Source organism: Nerophis ophidion, linkage group LG18 (genome assembly GCF_033978795.1).
Source record: "Nerophis ophidion isolate RoL-2023_Sa linkage group LG18, RoL_Noph_v1.0, whole genome shotgun sequence".
Taxonomy (NCBI): domain Eukaryota; kingdom Metazoa; phylum Chordata; class Actinopteri; order Syngnathiformes; family Syngnathidae; genus Nerophis; species Nerophis ophidion.
Window position 1 is genome coordinate 39,716,650 of NC_084628.1, and position 16,291 is coordinate 39,732,940.

Genomic DNA, 16,291 nt, shown 5'->3' on the forward strand with positions numbered 1-16,291 from the left:
TTTTCCCTTCAGTTACATGATGGGTGAGGAACTGAATGTCACTGTTGATCATTTGTGATCTATTTTGTGTGTTTCTTGTTGTCATTAAACATTAATACTGTATGTGGAGACTGGCAGAAACAATATAAAACAAGCAGCGTTGGTCGGGTCCGCCTTTGGCCGCTGCCGCCGCTACTCAAGCCCTGGTCTAAGTCAGACCAACATAGAGGTTTTTAATTTCATGTCTCTACGACATTTCTAACAGAAGTTACATGCAGTTTTGTCTGGGTTTTTTCCAAGGGGGCGCTAAGCGCAATTTAGATTTTTGGGGTTTGGTTTTTTTATTAGATCGCAGTTTTTGCCAGTCCTGATATGTGTGTAAAATTTGGTGAGTTTTGAAGCATGTTAAGGGGGTAAAATTACACATCGGCGATTCTGGATGTTGTTGATAAATGGCTTTTGCTTTGCATAGTATAGCTTTAACTTGCACTTTGAAGCATCTTAAGGGGGTCAAATTGAATTTTTTGCTGTATGTGGAGACTGGCAGAAACAATATAAAATAATTGATATATCTTTATTACATTTTATCCAAATGCTAAGGTTCTTCACTAATGCTACCAACCTGAATCAGGCAAAGGAGGCACTAAAGGTAGAGGTGATGGAAATGGATCAAGAACTGAAGACCATGCCCTCTGGAGAAGGTGTGGCTGAGGCTGAGAGAGCAAGGCAAACACCAGGAATGGAGGCTGGAAGCTCAACCAGCAGCCTCGGAAGCTACTTTGACGAGATACTGGATGAGAGCAGCACAGCAGGTCCATCTGAGCAGCAGATCACCCCAGGGGCAATGTTTCAGTTGGAGAGCTACCTCAGTGAGCCCCCAGCTGGGTAAGAGCAATACTTTTCACTACTGGAGAGACAATCAGTCTGGACTACCCGCCCTGGCAGCAACAGCAGCAAAGTTCCTCAGTGCTTCTTGCACCAGTGTTGAGCGTGAGAGGCTTTTTAGCACAGCCTCACTCATCATTGATGAACACAGGAGCAGGCTGACACCTGAGCATCTTGAAGTGCTCGTCTTTGTTAGTAAGAATCTCCTCATAATGCTCGGACTGCAATCAGGGGGGGGCAAACAATTGAAAGGAGTGTGTAGATAGTTTTTTTTAATTATTCAAGTTTACACTTATTCAAGAGCAGGTATTGATGCTGAGTTATAGACATTTTAGCCCACTCAGGTTGTTTGTGTATTTTGCTTCATTTAATAGTGTTCACAGCATTTTTTGCACTTTATACTGCTCACTTTTTTAATGTTCAATGATGCCATATCTGTTTGTCATGTATAATTTTGTCTATTTTGTGTTTATCCTTGAATAAACAGGTCCGTTTCTTGTGTATTATTCACACTCTCCTAATTCGGCTGGATAGTTGTTATCAAGAGTACTAAAGCCATTTTCAACATGAATTTGACAACTAACAGTTCGAGATGCTACCTCAGTAGAAGCATTTAAGTCTCACCTTAAAACTCATCTGTATACTCTAGCCTTTAAATAGACCTCCTTTTTAGACCAGTTGATCTGCCGCTTCTTTTCTTTCTCCTATGTCCCCCCCTCCCTTGTGGAGGGGGTCCGGTCCGATGACCATGGATGAAGTACTGGCTGTCCAGAGTCGAGACCCAGGATGGACCGCTCGTCGGGACCCAGGATGGACCGCTCGCCTGTATCGGTTGGGGACATCTCTACGCTGCTGATCCGCTTGAGATGGTTTCCTGTGGACGGGACTCTCGCTGCTGTCTTGGATCCGCTTGAACTGAACTCTCGCGGCTGTGTTGGAGCCACTATGGATTGAACTTTCACAGTATCATGTTAGACCCGCTCGACATCCATTGCTTTCGGTCCCCTAGAGAGGGGGGGTTGCCCACATCTGAGGTCCTCTCCAAGGTTTCTCATAGTCAGCATTGTCACTGGCGTCCCACTGGATGTGAATTCTCTCTGCCCACTGGGTGTGAGTTTTCCTTGCCCTATTGTGGGTTCTTCTGAGGATGTTGTAGTCGTAATGATTTGTGCAGTCCTTTGAGACATTTGTGATTTGGGGCTATATAAATAAACATTGATTGATTGATTGATTGAACTAAGTAAGCTAAATAACTTTAAACTTTAATACATGCTCGGATATGCCAGTATCGGATCGGAAGTGCAAATACATCGGTATCGGATCAGAAGTGCAAAAACCTGGATCGGGACATCCCTAACACACACACACGTCAACCGTTATTTATGCGTCATATAACGTACATTTGGGCTTCACGGTGGAAGAGGGGTTAGTGCGTCTGCCTCACAATACGAAGGTCCTGGAGTCCTGGGTTCAAATCCAGGCTCGGGATCTTTCTGTGTGGAGTTTGCATGTCCTCCCCGTGAATGCGTGGGTTCCCTCTGGGTACTCCGTCTTCCTCCCACTTCCAAAGACATGCACCTGGGGATAGGTCGATTGGCAACACTAAATTGGCCCTAGTGTGTGAATGTTGTCTGTCTATCTGTGTTGGCCCTGCGATGAGGTGGCGACTTGTCCAGGGTGTACCCCGCCTTCCGCCCGATTGTAGCTGAGATAGGCGCCAGCACCCCCCGCGACCCCAAAAGGGATAAGCGGTAGAAAAATGGATGGATGGATGGATAACGTACATTTATTCAGCCTGTTGTTCACTACTCTTTATGTATTTTAAATTGCCTTTCAAATGTCTATTCTTAGTGTTGGAATTTATCAAAACAATTTCCCCAAAAAATGTGACTTAAATATGTTTTTTTCCTTCTTTTTTATGCATTTTCGGCCGATGCGACTTGTACTGCTACCAATTTTTAAAAAATTGTTAAATAAATAGCAAAACTACCACACAGAAAAAGTCAGGAGGACACAGGAGGGGAAAAAAAATGAGTGTACAAGTCACCTTCTCGCCTCTTTGTTCATTAAGCAGTTCAATTCTGTGGGACAGGATTTGGATGGGCTCCTTGAGGCGACAGGAGCCAATGATGTCCTCCAGGTACTCCAGCATTCCCTCATCGTGCTCCGTCTGACCTTTGGACTTCATCATGGCGATTTGCTCCACCTCACCCTGTGCCCCGGAAATGAAAACACATGCATGTCAAGGCCTTGGCAGTTTTATTTAAACCCTACATGTATATTGTTTGAAACAATGACATTTGCTTATTCTGCACTCTGCACTCTTCAGCATCTACATGCTGCCGCTAGGTGACATCATACGCAAATACGGTATTAGCTTTCACTGTTATGCTGATGACACCCAACTCTACATGCCCCTAAAGCTGACCAACACGCCGGATTGTAGTCAGCTGGAGGCGTGTCTTAATGAAATTAAACAATGGATGTCCGCTAACTTTTTGCAACTCAACGCCAAAAAAACGGAAATGCTGATTATCGGTCCTGCTAGACACCGACCTCTATTTAATGATACAACTCTAACATTTGACAACCAAACAATTAAACAAGGCGACACGGTAAAGAATCTGGGTATTATCTTCGACCCAACTCTCTCCTTTGAGTCACACATTAAAAGCGTTACTAAAACGGCCTTCTTTCATCTCCGTAATATCGCTAAAATTCGCTCCATTCTGTCCACTAAAGACGCTGAGATCATTATCCATGCGTTTGTTACGTCTCGTCTCGATTACTGTAACGTACTATTTTCGAGTCTCCCCATGTCTAGCATTAAAAGATTACAGTTGGTACAAAATGCGGCTGCTAGACTTTTGACAAGAACAAGAAAGTTTGATCACATTACGCCTGTACTGGCTCACCTGCACTGGCTTCCTGTGCACTTAAGATGTGACTTTAAGGTTTTACTACTTACGTATAAAATACTACACGGTCTAGCTCCATCCTATCTTGCCGATTGTATTGTACCATATGTCCCGGCAAGAAATCTGCGTTCAAAGGACTCCGGCTTATTAGTGATTCCCAAAGCCCAAAAAAAGTCTGTGGGCTATAGAGCGTTTTCATTTCGGGCTCCAGTACTCTGGAATGCCCTCCCGGTAAAAGTTCGAGATGCCACCTCAGTAGAAGCATTTAAGTCTCACCTTAAAACTCATTTGTATACTCTAGCCTTTAAATAGACTCCCTTTTTAGACCAGTTGATCTGCCGTTTCTTTTCTTTTTCTCCTATGTCCCACTCTCCTTTGTGGAGGGGGTCCGGTCCGATCCGGTGGCCATGTACTGCTCGCCTGTGTTTCGGCTGGGGACATCTCTACGCTGCTGATCCGCCTCCGCTTGGGATGGTTTCCTGCTGGCTCCGCTGTGAACGGGACTCTCGCTGCTGTGTTGGATCCGCTTTTGACTGGACTCTTGCGACTGTGTTGGATCCATTATGGATTGAACTTTCACAGTATCATGTTAGACCCGCTCGACATCCATTGCTTTCCTCCTCTCCAAGGTTCTCAGTCATCATTGTCACCGACGTCCCACTGGGTGTGAGTTTTCCTTGCCCTTATGTGGGCCTACCGAGGATGTCGTAGTGGTTTGTGCAGCCCTTTGAGACACTAGTGATTTAGGGCTGTATAAGTAAACATTGATTGATTGATTGATTATTTATATAACCCTGTGCAGGGATCATTTATTTTCCATTTCGAAACAATTCATTGTGGAACTACTTTTTATGCATATCAATGTGAAAGAATGATTAAAACATATTTAGATTTAGCCTGACATCTTTGCAGCTGATCAGGGCAACTCTTTGGTCTAAAACAGAACTGGGCAAAAAATGCAACCCGTTATGATTTTCAATCCGGCCCGCTGGCCGTTTAACATCATTTTTTTAGACCTTTAACATCAAAACTGTATTTGACATTACGACGTGCAGTGATGTTTTTAAATGACCATACGTTTTGAACGATAGAAAGTAGAGATGTGCGATAATATCGGAAATTACCGGTATCGGTTTCAAAAAATGAAATTAATGACTCTAAAACGCCGCTGTACGGAGCGGTATATATCCCAGTCAGCAGACCCTCCCCCGATCCCACACATGAGAGGTTTACTGGCGACGCTTGATGACCTTATCAGACCGCCGCGAGCGCAGCATAACAACAAGAGTGTGTTGTTGCCGGTGCTGTAGCCGTGGCTAACAAGCCAGCTCGCTCCGTGACTGACTAACGACACCATGTCTATGGTTTGGGATTATTTTAAAGCAGGGGTCGGGAACCTTTTAGACTGAGAGAGCCGAGAAGCCAAATATTTTAAAATGTATTTACGTAAGAGCCATATAATGGTTTTTTTTAACACTGAACACAACTAAACGTGTGCCTTTTTAGGTAAGACCAACATTTCTAGAGTATAATAGGTCTCCTATTTTTTGTAATAACATTGTTATTCTGAAGCTAACTATGGAGGGGCGTGGGCTGCGGGCCTGCAGCGAAGCGGGGTGTTGCCAGGATCGGCCTCGAAATCAGCGACAGGTGCGTAGATGGTCCACTTGGGCCTTGTTATCTAATCACCTGTCGGTCAGGAGGAGAGACGAGGTTGGAGCTGGAGCCAGAGCGTGAGCGAGAACGAAAGAGAAAAAGACAATTGCTGGAAAGCAACTGAGAGACTTATTAAAAAATAAAACAATATTGTAACCCTGAAACAGGCTCTCATGTCGGTGCTTGGTGGTCTGAAGAATCCCCAGGTGGGTAAGCCCCACACTACCCAATAATAAAAAAAAAATTTCTTACCCTTAATGCAACTTCTTGAACAAGTGTGGTAGGAAATGGATGGATGGATTCATGAGCATGCATGAGCATGTTTTATATTTTGAACGTTATTTTTAACACTGTGATTACAAGTGGAATCATTGATTACTTATTGTGTTAAGCAGAGTCAGCTCAGATTTATCCGAGAGCCAGATGCAGTCATCAAAAGAGCCACATCTGGCTCGCGAGCCGTAGGTTCCCTACCCCTGTTTTAAAGTGTGTCTCACGGATAAAAAACTGGCAATTTGCAATGACTGCAAAAAGTTGTTTATGCGAGAAGGAACCAAGACGTCTTGCTTTAATACCAGCAATTTGATCTCCCACCTCTTCAACAATCATCAGGAGATACACGATGAATACAAACGGAAGATGGATGTAAAGCAATCACCGTAAAAAAGTAGTATCACACAGTTGTCGCTTAAAGACTCCGCCGAGAAAAAAACAAAGATACAACAAAAACCACCCCAAGGCGAAAGCCCACGTTGTGGTCAGGGACAACGCACGCAGTATGGCAAAAGCTACGGTGGAGTTTGGTGTGGCTAGTCTGCCCTGCATGGCACACACTTTGCAGCTTGCAGGGAGTGGAGCTGCCCTGTCTCAACGCAGCATTTCAGAAGCTCTGACTGACTGCTAGGCCACTTCAAGCACTCACCACCAGCTTGCAGAACATTTGTGTTACTCATACAAATACGTTAAAGCAGGGCAGATTGAGCCCACTTTATAATTTCCTGATATACAGTATACCAGGCAGTCTTGCACTAAAGGAGGACTATGTTATTGTTTACTTTATTACTCTAGTATACTCTGGATTGAAGCTGTGTGCCTTCATTGATTTTGTAGCTGTTTTGAGGCATGTTTAAAAAAAAAAATAATAATAATAATGCGATTTGTGAAAGTCAAAGTATAGTATCTCCCATAGTTGTAGTGGGTATCAGGATTATCTCAGGGAGAGCATGTCCCAAATTCTAAGATGCTGTTTTGAGGCATGTTTAAAAAAAGAATGCACTTTGTGACTTCAATAATAAATATGGCAGTGCCATCTTGGCATTTTTTTCCATAACTTGAGCTAATTTATTTTTGTAAAACCTTGTTACATCGTTTAATGCATCCAGCGGGTCATCACAACAAAATTAGGAATAATAATGTGTTAATTGAACGACTGTATATATCGGTATCGGTCGATATCTGAATCGGTAATTAAGAGTTGGACAATATCGGAATATCGGCAAAAAAAGCCATTATCGAACATCTCTAAAAGAAAGTATTTCAATGGTTTAAATCTGCGCTTTTGGTTGTTATAGGAGTTATGATGGTAATCTAGGTCACAGCAGCTCAGACCAGGAACAAAGTAGAGTGGACACGGCTTGTTTTCAGAGCAGCTTGTGTCAGAAATAGATGCGGAAGCAGATTTTTATGTGATAATATAATCATACTGTAGGTGTTTATTACACTTTGCATTCATATTTTGCTGTTTGTTACATTTCTGTTGTGTTTCGCTTCATTGTAAATGATACACAACTATCATTGAGCTGGTTTGAGAAGTAAAAGAGGAGCGTTGTTAATATTCAGTGTTTTATTGCTTGTAGGTAATATTTTGAAATCACTTTATTTTAATGTACATTTTGGGTGTCTCATGCAGTAAAAAACTGTTAAATTCCATTTCCCGTTTTTTGAGGTGGTCTTTCAATAAGTTTTAAGAATTCTATCAGACATTGCGACTTTTGGTATTAAAAGGGAACAAACACACATACTGTGCAGCTAGGGGTGTAACGGCACGTGTATTTGTATTGAACTGTTTCGGTACGGGGGTTTCGGTTCGGTTCGGAGGTGTACCGAACAAGTTTCCACACGGACATATTAATTAGGTAGCGCACCGCAGGTTGTGTAAACAATGCAGAGCGAGGCACAACACACGGCAGGCTAGCAGCGACCGGGTTATGACAACATGCAAAAGCCAGAGCTGGAAGACCCTCCTGCCTTGTTAACATCTCCCGTTTGGGAACACTTTGGCTGCGCGGTGCGATACAACAATGGAGGACGGAGGTTTGCCGACATTGTTTAGCAGCAGCAGGGTACGCTTCTGCCAACACGTCAAACATGCTAACTCCTTAAAGCGTCACCACCGCATTCAAACAGCCTCTCCTCAGGGAGTCAGGTAGGGCTGAAGCAATAACAAATGTTTTTTATAGCAGCAGATTTAAGACCATCCCTTCATCTATTTTCAACCGCTTGTCCCGTTCGGGGTCGCAGGGGGTTGCTGTATTGCATTAAAAACTAGATTTTGACCCACTTCTATGGTGGAAGAACAATAAGCCCATATATCCTCTTACTGTCAAGTTAGCCAGGCTGGGGGGGGGGGGGGGGGGGGGGGGGGGGGGGTTGATGAACGTGGACCCTGACTTAAACAAGTTGAAAAACTTATTGGGGTGTTACCATTCAGTGGTCAATTGTGCGGAATATGTACTGTACTGTGCAATCTACTAATAAAAATCTCAATTATTCAATCAAAAAAGCATTGTATATGTAGAAAGGTTTTGTTGAGAAACCATTCTGAGCCTTCTCTTCTTTAGTTTTTATTTTATATATGTGCCCTAGTGTGTGAATGTGAGTGTGAATGTTGTCTATCTGTGTTGGCCCTGCGATGAGGTGGCGACTTGTCCAGGGTGTACCCCGCCTTCCGCCGGATTGTAGCTGAGATAGGCGCCAGCGCCCCCCGCGACCCCAAAAGGGAATAAGCGGTAGGAAATGGATGGATGGACGGATGTTGACCACATTACTTTGGCAATGGACCCTGTGCGTATATATATGTTATGCCATTGTTAACAAATTTGGTAAATAAATAACCCCAAAATTTGTATCTTTTCTTATTTTCTTACTGTACCGAAAATTAACCGAACCGTGACCTCTAAACCGAGGTACTACCGAAAAGAAAATTTTTGTGTAGCGTTACACCCCTATGTACAGCTAAATGTGTACATATTATTTATACACACATACACATTGGCCCCACCCAAACACATTTTTTTTATTTCAATATGGCCCCTGACTCAAAATATTTGCCCAGCTCTGGTCTGGGAGTATGTTTGACTCCCAAAAAAAAACATAAAATCTTCTGAGAAATGACAGCTTTGAATAACTGGCTCCCTGACAACACTGAAAAGTCAACCTACATGTAGTGAAAAAAATTATGTGTACTAAGAAAAAAAATCCTCTCGATCACATCTTCCTTTTAAGAATGAAAATGAAAAACTTTGCAGAGGAAAACAAATCCCACGCCCCCCCCCAGTGTCATCGTGCTCCGACCAGTGCAGAAAATAGACGGCTTTCCTTTAGTCGGAGGCTCGGAAAAGTGACCTTGGAGAGCAAGCCTAATCCTCTTCAAACATGCAGACAAAGGGTGAAATGTCACAGACGAGAGGTGAAAAGAACCAAGGACAGCACAGAATCCTCCTGATCACACACTCCCACAAGACAATGGGAAGCAACCAGCCGACCACAAAAGCACTAAAAACAATACACACTGAATGTTCACCAGAATCCACCCACAGCAAAAAAAAAAAAAAAACTGTTACAATTTTTAATCCCACCGACAACATTATTTTCCAAAACAGCCTTTTGGTGCGACTCTGACATGAGCCATCACCCCATGCACTGCAAAAACTGAAATCCAAGTAAGATTAAATATCTCAAATAAGGGTGATGTTTGCTTATTTTCTGTCTGATAAGATCGTTCTTCTCACAAAACAGATTTTATGTTAGTGTTTTACTATTTTTTTAAGGGTTTTGATCCTAAATGATCTCAATAATATATTACATTTGAGTAAAACATGCTTGAAACAAGAATATCAACTGATGCAACACTCACAAGTATAGAACTACTTTTTTAAAGTAATCATTTCTTATTTCAAGCATGAAAAAAAAATCATGATGGCGAGCACATCATTATGTCAAGATAATGGCACTAGCATTTACTTCATTTTAGAATATTTTTCAACATATTGAGCAAAAAGGTCTTGTTTTTTTTTTCTACCCAAAAATATTTTTTTATTGATTTTCTAGAATCTGATCATTTTAAACGTCCTTCGAGGTGTAAAATGGGCTCGGCTGAAAAAATGAAGTAGTTGACCATGTACGAAACATCCTGGAAGATGTCGTGTTATCTGATATTATTCACACGTAATAGACTGTTTTGGGCGACTTGTCCAGGGTGTACCCAGCCTTCCGCCCGATTGTAGCTGAGATAGGCACCAGCGCCCCCCGCCACACCAAAGGGAATAAGCGTTGGAAAATGGATGGATGGATGTGAATAATGCTGTATAATAGACTGTACAAATGTTATTCACATGTGAATAATGCTGTATAATAGACTGTATTTATGTTATTCACATGTGAATAATGCTGTATAATAGACTGTACTTATTTTATTCACATGTGAATAATGCTGTATAATAGACTGTATTTATATTATTCACATGTGAATAATGCTGTATAATAGACTGTGTTTATATTATTCACATGTGAATAATGCTGTATAATAGACTGTATTTATATTATTCACATGTGAATAATGCTGTATAATAGACTGTATTTATATTATTCACATGTGAATAATGCTGTATAATACTGTACTTATGTTATTCACATGTGAATACTGCTGTATAATAGACTGTATTTATATTATTCACATGTGAATAATGCTGTATAATAGACTGTTTGTATTATTCACATGTGAATAATGCTGTATAATAGACTGTATTTATATTATTCACATGTGAATAATGCTGTATAATAGACTGCACTTATGTTATTCACATGTGAATAATGCTGTATAATAGACTGTACTTATGTTATTCACATGTGAATAATGCTGTATAATAGACTGTATTTATATTATTCACATGTGAATAATGCTGTATAATAGACTATTTATATTATTCACATGTGAATAATGCTGTATAATGGACTGCACTTATGTTATTCACATGTGAATAATGTTGTATAATACACTGTACTTATGTTATTCACATGTGAATAACGCTGTATAATAGACTGTACTAATGTTATTCACATGTGAATAATGCTGTATAATAGACTGTATTTATAGTATTCACATGTGAATAATGCTGTATAATAGACTGTGTTTATGTTATTCACATGTGAATAATGCTGTATAATAGACTGCATTTGTATACATAATATTTTCAACATATTGAGAAAAAAGGTCTGGGTTTTTTTTTTCTGCCAAAAAAAGTTGGATTGATTGATTTGCTAGAATCTGATGATTTTAACATCCTTGAAAGTGTAAAATGGGCTTGGTTGAAAAATGAAGTCGTTGACCATGTACGAAACATCCTGGAAGATGTCATGATATCTGACTGATTGATTGATTGAAACTTTTATGAGTAGATTGAACAGTACAGTAGATATTCAGTACAAATTGACCACTAAATGGTAACACTCCAATAAGTTTTTTAAGCAGTTTAAGTCAGGGTCCACGTTAATCAATTCACGGTACAAATATATACTATCAGCATAATACAGTCATTACACAAATGCACTTGTTATTAGTGAAAATATACTTATTTTAAGCTTTTTTTTTTGGCTTCATTAAGGCAGTGGTTCTCAACCTTTTTTCAGTGATGTACCCCCTGTGGACATTTTTTTTAAATTCAAGTACCCCCTAATCAGAGCAAAGCATTTTTGGTTGAAAAAAAAGAGATTAAGAAGTAAAATACAGCACTATGTCATCAGTTTCTGATTTATTAAATTGTATAACAGTGCAAATTATTGCTCATTTCTAATGGTCTTTCTTGAACTATTTGGAACAAAAAGATATAAAAATAACTAAACACTTGTTGAAAAATAAACAAGTCATTCAATTATAAATAAAGAATTCTACAGAGAAGTAACCAACTTAAAGTGCCTGATTTGGGGATTGTAATAGAGATCCATCTGGATTCATGAACTTAATTATAAACATTTCTTCACTAAAAAAGAAATCTTTAACATCAATATTTATGGAACATGTCCACAAAAAGGCTAGCTGTCAACACTGAATATCGCATTGTTGCATTTTTTTTCACAGTTTATGAACGTACATTCATATTTTGTTGAAGTATCATTCGATAAATATATTTATAAACGATTATTGAATTGTTGCTATTTTTAAAAAATCTCACGTACCCCTTAGCACAGTGGTTCTCAACCTTTTTTCAGTGATGTACCCCCTGTGAACATTTTTTTTAATTCAAGTACCCCCTAATCAGAGCAAAGCATTTTTGGTTGGAAAAAGTAAAATACAGCACTATGTCATCAGTTTCTGATTTATTAAATTGTATAACAGTGCAAAATATTGCTCATTTGTAGTGTTTTTTCTTGAACTATTTGGAAAAAGAGATATAAAAATAACAAAAAAATTGTTGAAAAATAAACAAGTGATTCAATTATATAAACAGAGTTTTACACATAGAAGTAATCATCAACTTAAAGTGCCCTCTTTGGGGATTGTAATAGAGATCCATCTGGATTCATCAACTTCATTCTAAACATTTCTTCACTAAAAAAGAAATCTTTAACATCAATATTTATGGAACATGTCCACAAAAAATCTAGCTGTCAACACTGAATATTGCATTGTTGCATTTTTTTTCACAGTTTATGAACGTACATTCATATTTTGTTGAAGTATTATTCAATAAATATAATTATAAAGGATTTTTGAATTGTTGCTATTTTTTAAAAATCTCACGTACCCCTTAGCACAGAAGTTCTCAACCTTTTTTAAGTGATGTACCCCCTGTGAACATTTTTTTTAATTCAAGTACCCCCTAATCAGAGCAAAGAATTTTTGGTTGGAAAAAGTAAAATACAGCACTATGTCATCAGTTTCTGGTTCATTATATTGTGTATCCATCCATCCATCCATTTTCTACCGCTTATTCCCTTTTGGGGTCGCGGGGGGCGCTGGCGCCTATCTCAGCTACAATCGGGCGGAAGGCGGGGTACACCCTGGACAAGTCGCCACCTCATCGCAGGGCCAACACAGATACACAGACAACATAACAGTGCAAAATATTGCTTATTTGTTGTGTTTTTTCTTGAACTATTTGGGAAAAAGAGATATAAAAATAACTAAAAACTTGTTGAAAAATAAACAAGTGATTCAATTATATAAACAGAGTTTTACACATAGAAGTAATCATCAACTTAAAGTGCCCTCTTTGGGGATTGTAATAGAGATCCATCTGGATTCATCAACTTCATTCTAAACATTTCTTCAAAAAAAAAGAAATCTTCAACATCAATATTTATGGAACATGTCCAGTAAAAGTCTAGCTGTCAACACTGAATATTGCATTGTTGCATTTTTTTTTTTCAGTTTATGAACTTACATTCATATTTTGTTGAAGTATTATTCAATAAATATATTTATAAAGGATTTTTGAATTGTTGCTATTTTAAAAAAATCTCACTATGAACTCAATATGAACTTTCATTCATATTTTTTTGAAGTATTATTCAATAAATATATTTATAAATGATTTTTGAATTGTTGCTATTTTAAAAAAAATCTCACTATGAACTCAATATGAACTTTTCATATTTTTTGAAGTATTACTCAATAAATATATTTATAACCGATTTTTGAATTGTTGCTATTTTTAAAAAAATCTCACTATGAACTCAATATGAACTTTCATTCATATTTTGTTGAAGTATTATTCAATAAATATATTTATAGACGATTTTTGAATTGTTGCTATTTTTTAAAAATCTCACTACGAACTCAATATGAACTTTTCATATTTTTTTGAAGTATTACTCAATAAATATATTTATAAACGATTTTTGAATTGTTGCTATTTAAAAAAAAAATCTCACTATGAACTCAATATGAACTTTCATTCATATTTTGTTGAAGTATTATTCAATAAATATATTTATAAAGGATTTTTGAATTGTTCCTATTTTTAAAAAATCTCACTATGAACTTTTCATATTTCTTTGAAGTATTACTCAATAAATATATTTATAGACGATTTTTGAATTGTTGCTATTTTTAAAAATCGCACTACGAACTCAATATGAACTTTCATTCATATTTTTTTGAAGTATTATTCAATAAATATATTTACAGACGATTTTTGAATTGTTGCTATTTTTTAAAAATCGCACTACGAACTCAATATGAACTTTCATTCATATTTTTTTGAAGTATTATTCAATAAATATATTTATAAATGATTTTTGAATTGTTGCTATTTTAAAAAAAATCTCACTATGAACTCAATATGAACTTTTCATATTTTTTTGAAGTATTACTCAATAAATATATTTATAAATGATTTTTGAATTGTTGCTATTTTAAAAAAAATCTCACTATGAACTCAATATGAACTTTTCATATTTTTTTGAAGTATTACTCAATAAATATATTTATAACCGATTTTTGAATTGTTGCTATTTTAAAAAAAATCTCACTATGAACTCAATATGAACTTTCATTCATATTTTGTTGAAGTATTATTCAATAAATATATTTATAGACGATTTTTGAATTGTTGCTATTTTTAAAAAATCTTACTATGAACTCAATATGAACTTTCATTCATATTTTGTTGAAGTATTATTCAATAAATATATTTATAGACGATTTTTGAATTGTTGCTATTTTTTAAAATCTCACTATGAACTCAATATGAACTTTTCATATTTTTTTGAAGTATTACTCAATAAATATATTTATAACCGATTTTTAAATTGTTGCTATTTTAAAAAAAATATCACTATGAACTCAATATGAACTTTCATTCATATTTTGTTGAAGTATTATTCAATAAATATATTTATAGACGATTTTTGAATTGTTGCTATTTTTTTAAAAATCTCACTACGAACTCAATATGAACTTTTCATATTTTTTTGAAGTATTACTCAATAAATATATTTATAAACGATTTTTGAATTGTTGCTATTTAAAAAAAAAATCTCACTATGAACTCAATATGAACTTTCATTCATATTTTGTTGAAGTATTATTCAATAAATATATTTATAAAGGATTTTTGAATTGTTGCTATTTTTAAAAAATCTCACTATGAACTCAATATGAACTTTTCATATTTTTTTGAAGTATTACTCAATAAATATATTTATAACCGGTTTTTGAATTGTTGCTATTTTAAAAAAAATCTCACTATGAACTCAATATGAACTTTTGTTCGTATTTTGTTGAAGTATTATTCAATAAATATATTTATAGACGATTTTTGAATTGTTGCTATTTAAAAAAAAATCTCACTATGAACTCAATATGAACTTTCATTCATATTTTGTTGAAGTATTATTCAATAAATATATTTATAGACGATTTTTGAATTGTTGCTATTTTTTAAAAATCTCACTACGAACTCAATATGAACTTTCATTCATATTTTTTTCAAGTATTATTCAATAAATATATTTATAAATGATTTTTTAATTGTTGCTATTTAAAAAAAAATCTCACTATGAACTCAATATGAACTTTTGTTCATATTTTGTTGAAGTATTATTCAATAAATATATTTATAAAGGATTTTTGAATTGTTCCTATTTTTAAAAAATCTCACTATGAACTTTTCATATTTTTTTGAAGTATTACTCAATAAATATATTTATAGACGATTTTTGAATTGTTGCTATTTTTAAAAAAAAATCTCACTATGAACTCAATATGAACTTTTGTTCATATTTTGTTGAAGTATTATTCAATAAATATATTTATAAAGGATTTTTGAATTGTTGCTATTTTTAAAAAATCTCACTATGAACTCAATATGAACTTTTCATATTTTTTTGAAGTATTATTCAATAAATATATTTATAACCGATTTTTGAATTGTTGCTATTTTAAAAAATCTCATTACGAACTCAATATGAACTTTTCATATTTTTTTGAAGTATTACTCAATAAATATATTTATAACCGGTTTTTGAATTGTTGCTATTCTAAAAAAAATCTCACTATGAACTCAATATGAACTTTTGTTCGTATTTTGTTGAAGTATTATTCAATAAATATATTTATAAAGGATTTTTGAATTGTTGCTATTTTTAAAAAAATCTCACTGTGAACTCAATATGAACTTTCATTCATATTTTGTTGAAGTATTATTCAATAAATATATTTATAAAGGATTTTTGAATTGTTGCTATTTTTAAAAAATCTCACTATGAACTCAATATGAACTTTCATTCATATTTTGTTGAAGTATTATTCAATAAATATATTTATAGACGATTTTTGAATTGTTACTATTTTTAAAAAAATCTCACTATGAACTCAATATGAACTTTTGTTCATATTTTGTTGAAGTATTATTCAATAAATATATTGATAAATGATTTTTGAATTGTTGCTATTTTAAAAAAATCTCACGTACCCCTTAGCATACCTTCAAGTACCCCCATTTGAGAACCACTGTTTTAAGGTTAGCTAATTTTACTTGTTTCGGAAAGTCTTAACAAGCCGAATTTTCTTGTTCTACGGGCAGATAATTTAGCTTAGTCCAAATAACACACCCCTCATTTTTGATTTCTTT

The 16,291-nt window shown here is 35.9% G+C and overlaps 1 protein-coding gene across 1 annotated transcript in view; it reads right to left on the minus strand.

Moving 5' to 3' along the window:
* smc4 (structural maintenance of chromosomes 4) overlaps window positions 1-16,291 on the minus strand; it is a 68,553-nt gene that overhangs the window by 38,948 nt on the left and 13,314 nt on the right. Inside the window, 1 exon segment of the mRNA XM_061878110.1 lies at window positions 2,912-3,076. Within this exon segment, the coding sequence (XP_061734094.1) occupies window positions 2,912-3,076 (165 nt within the window).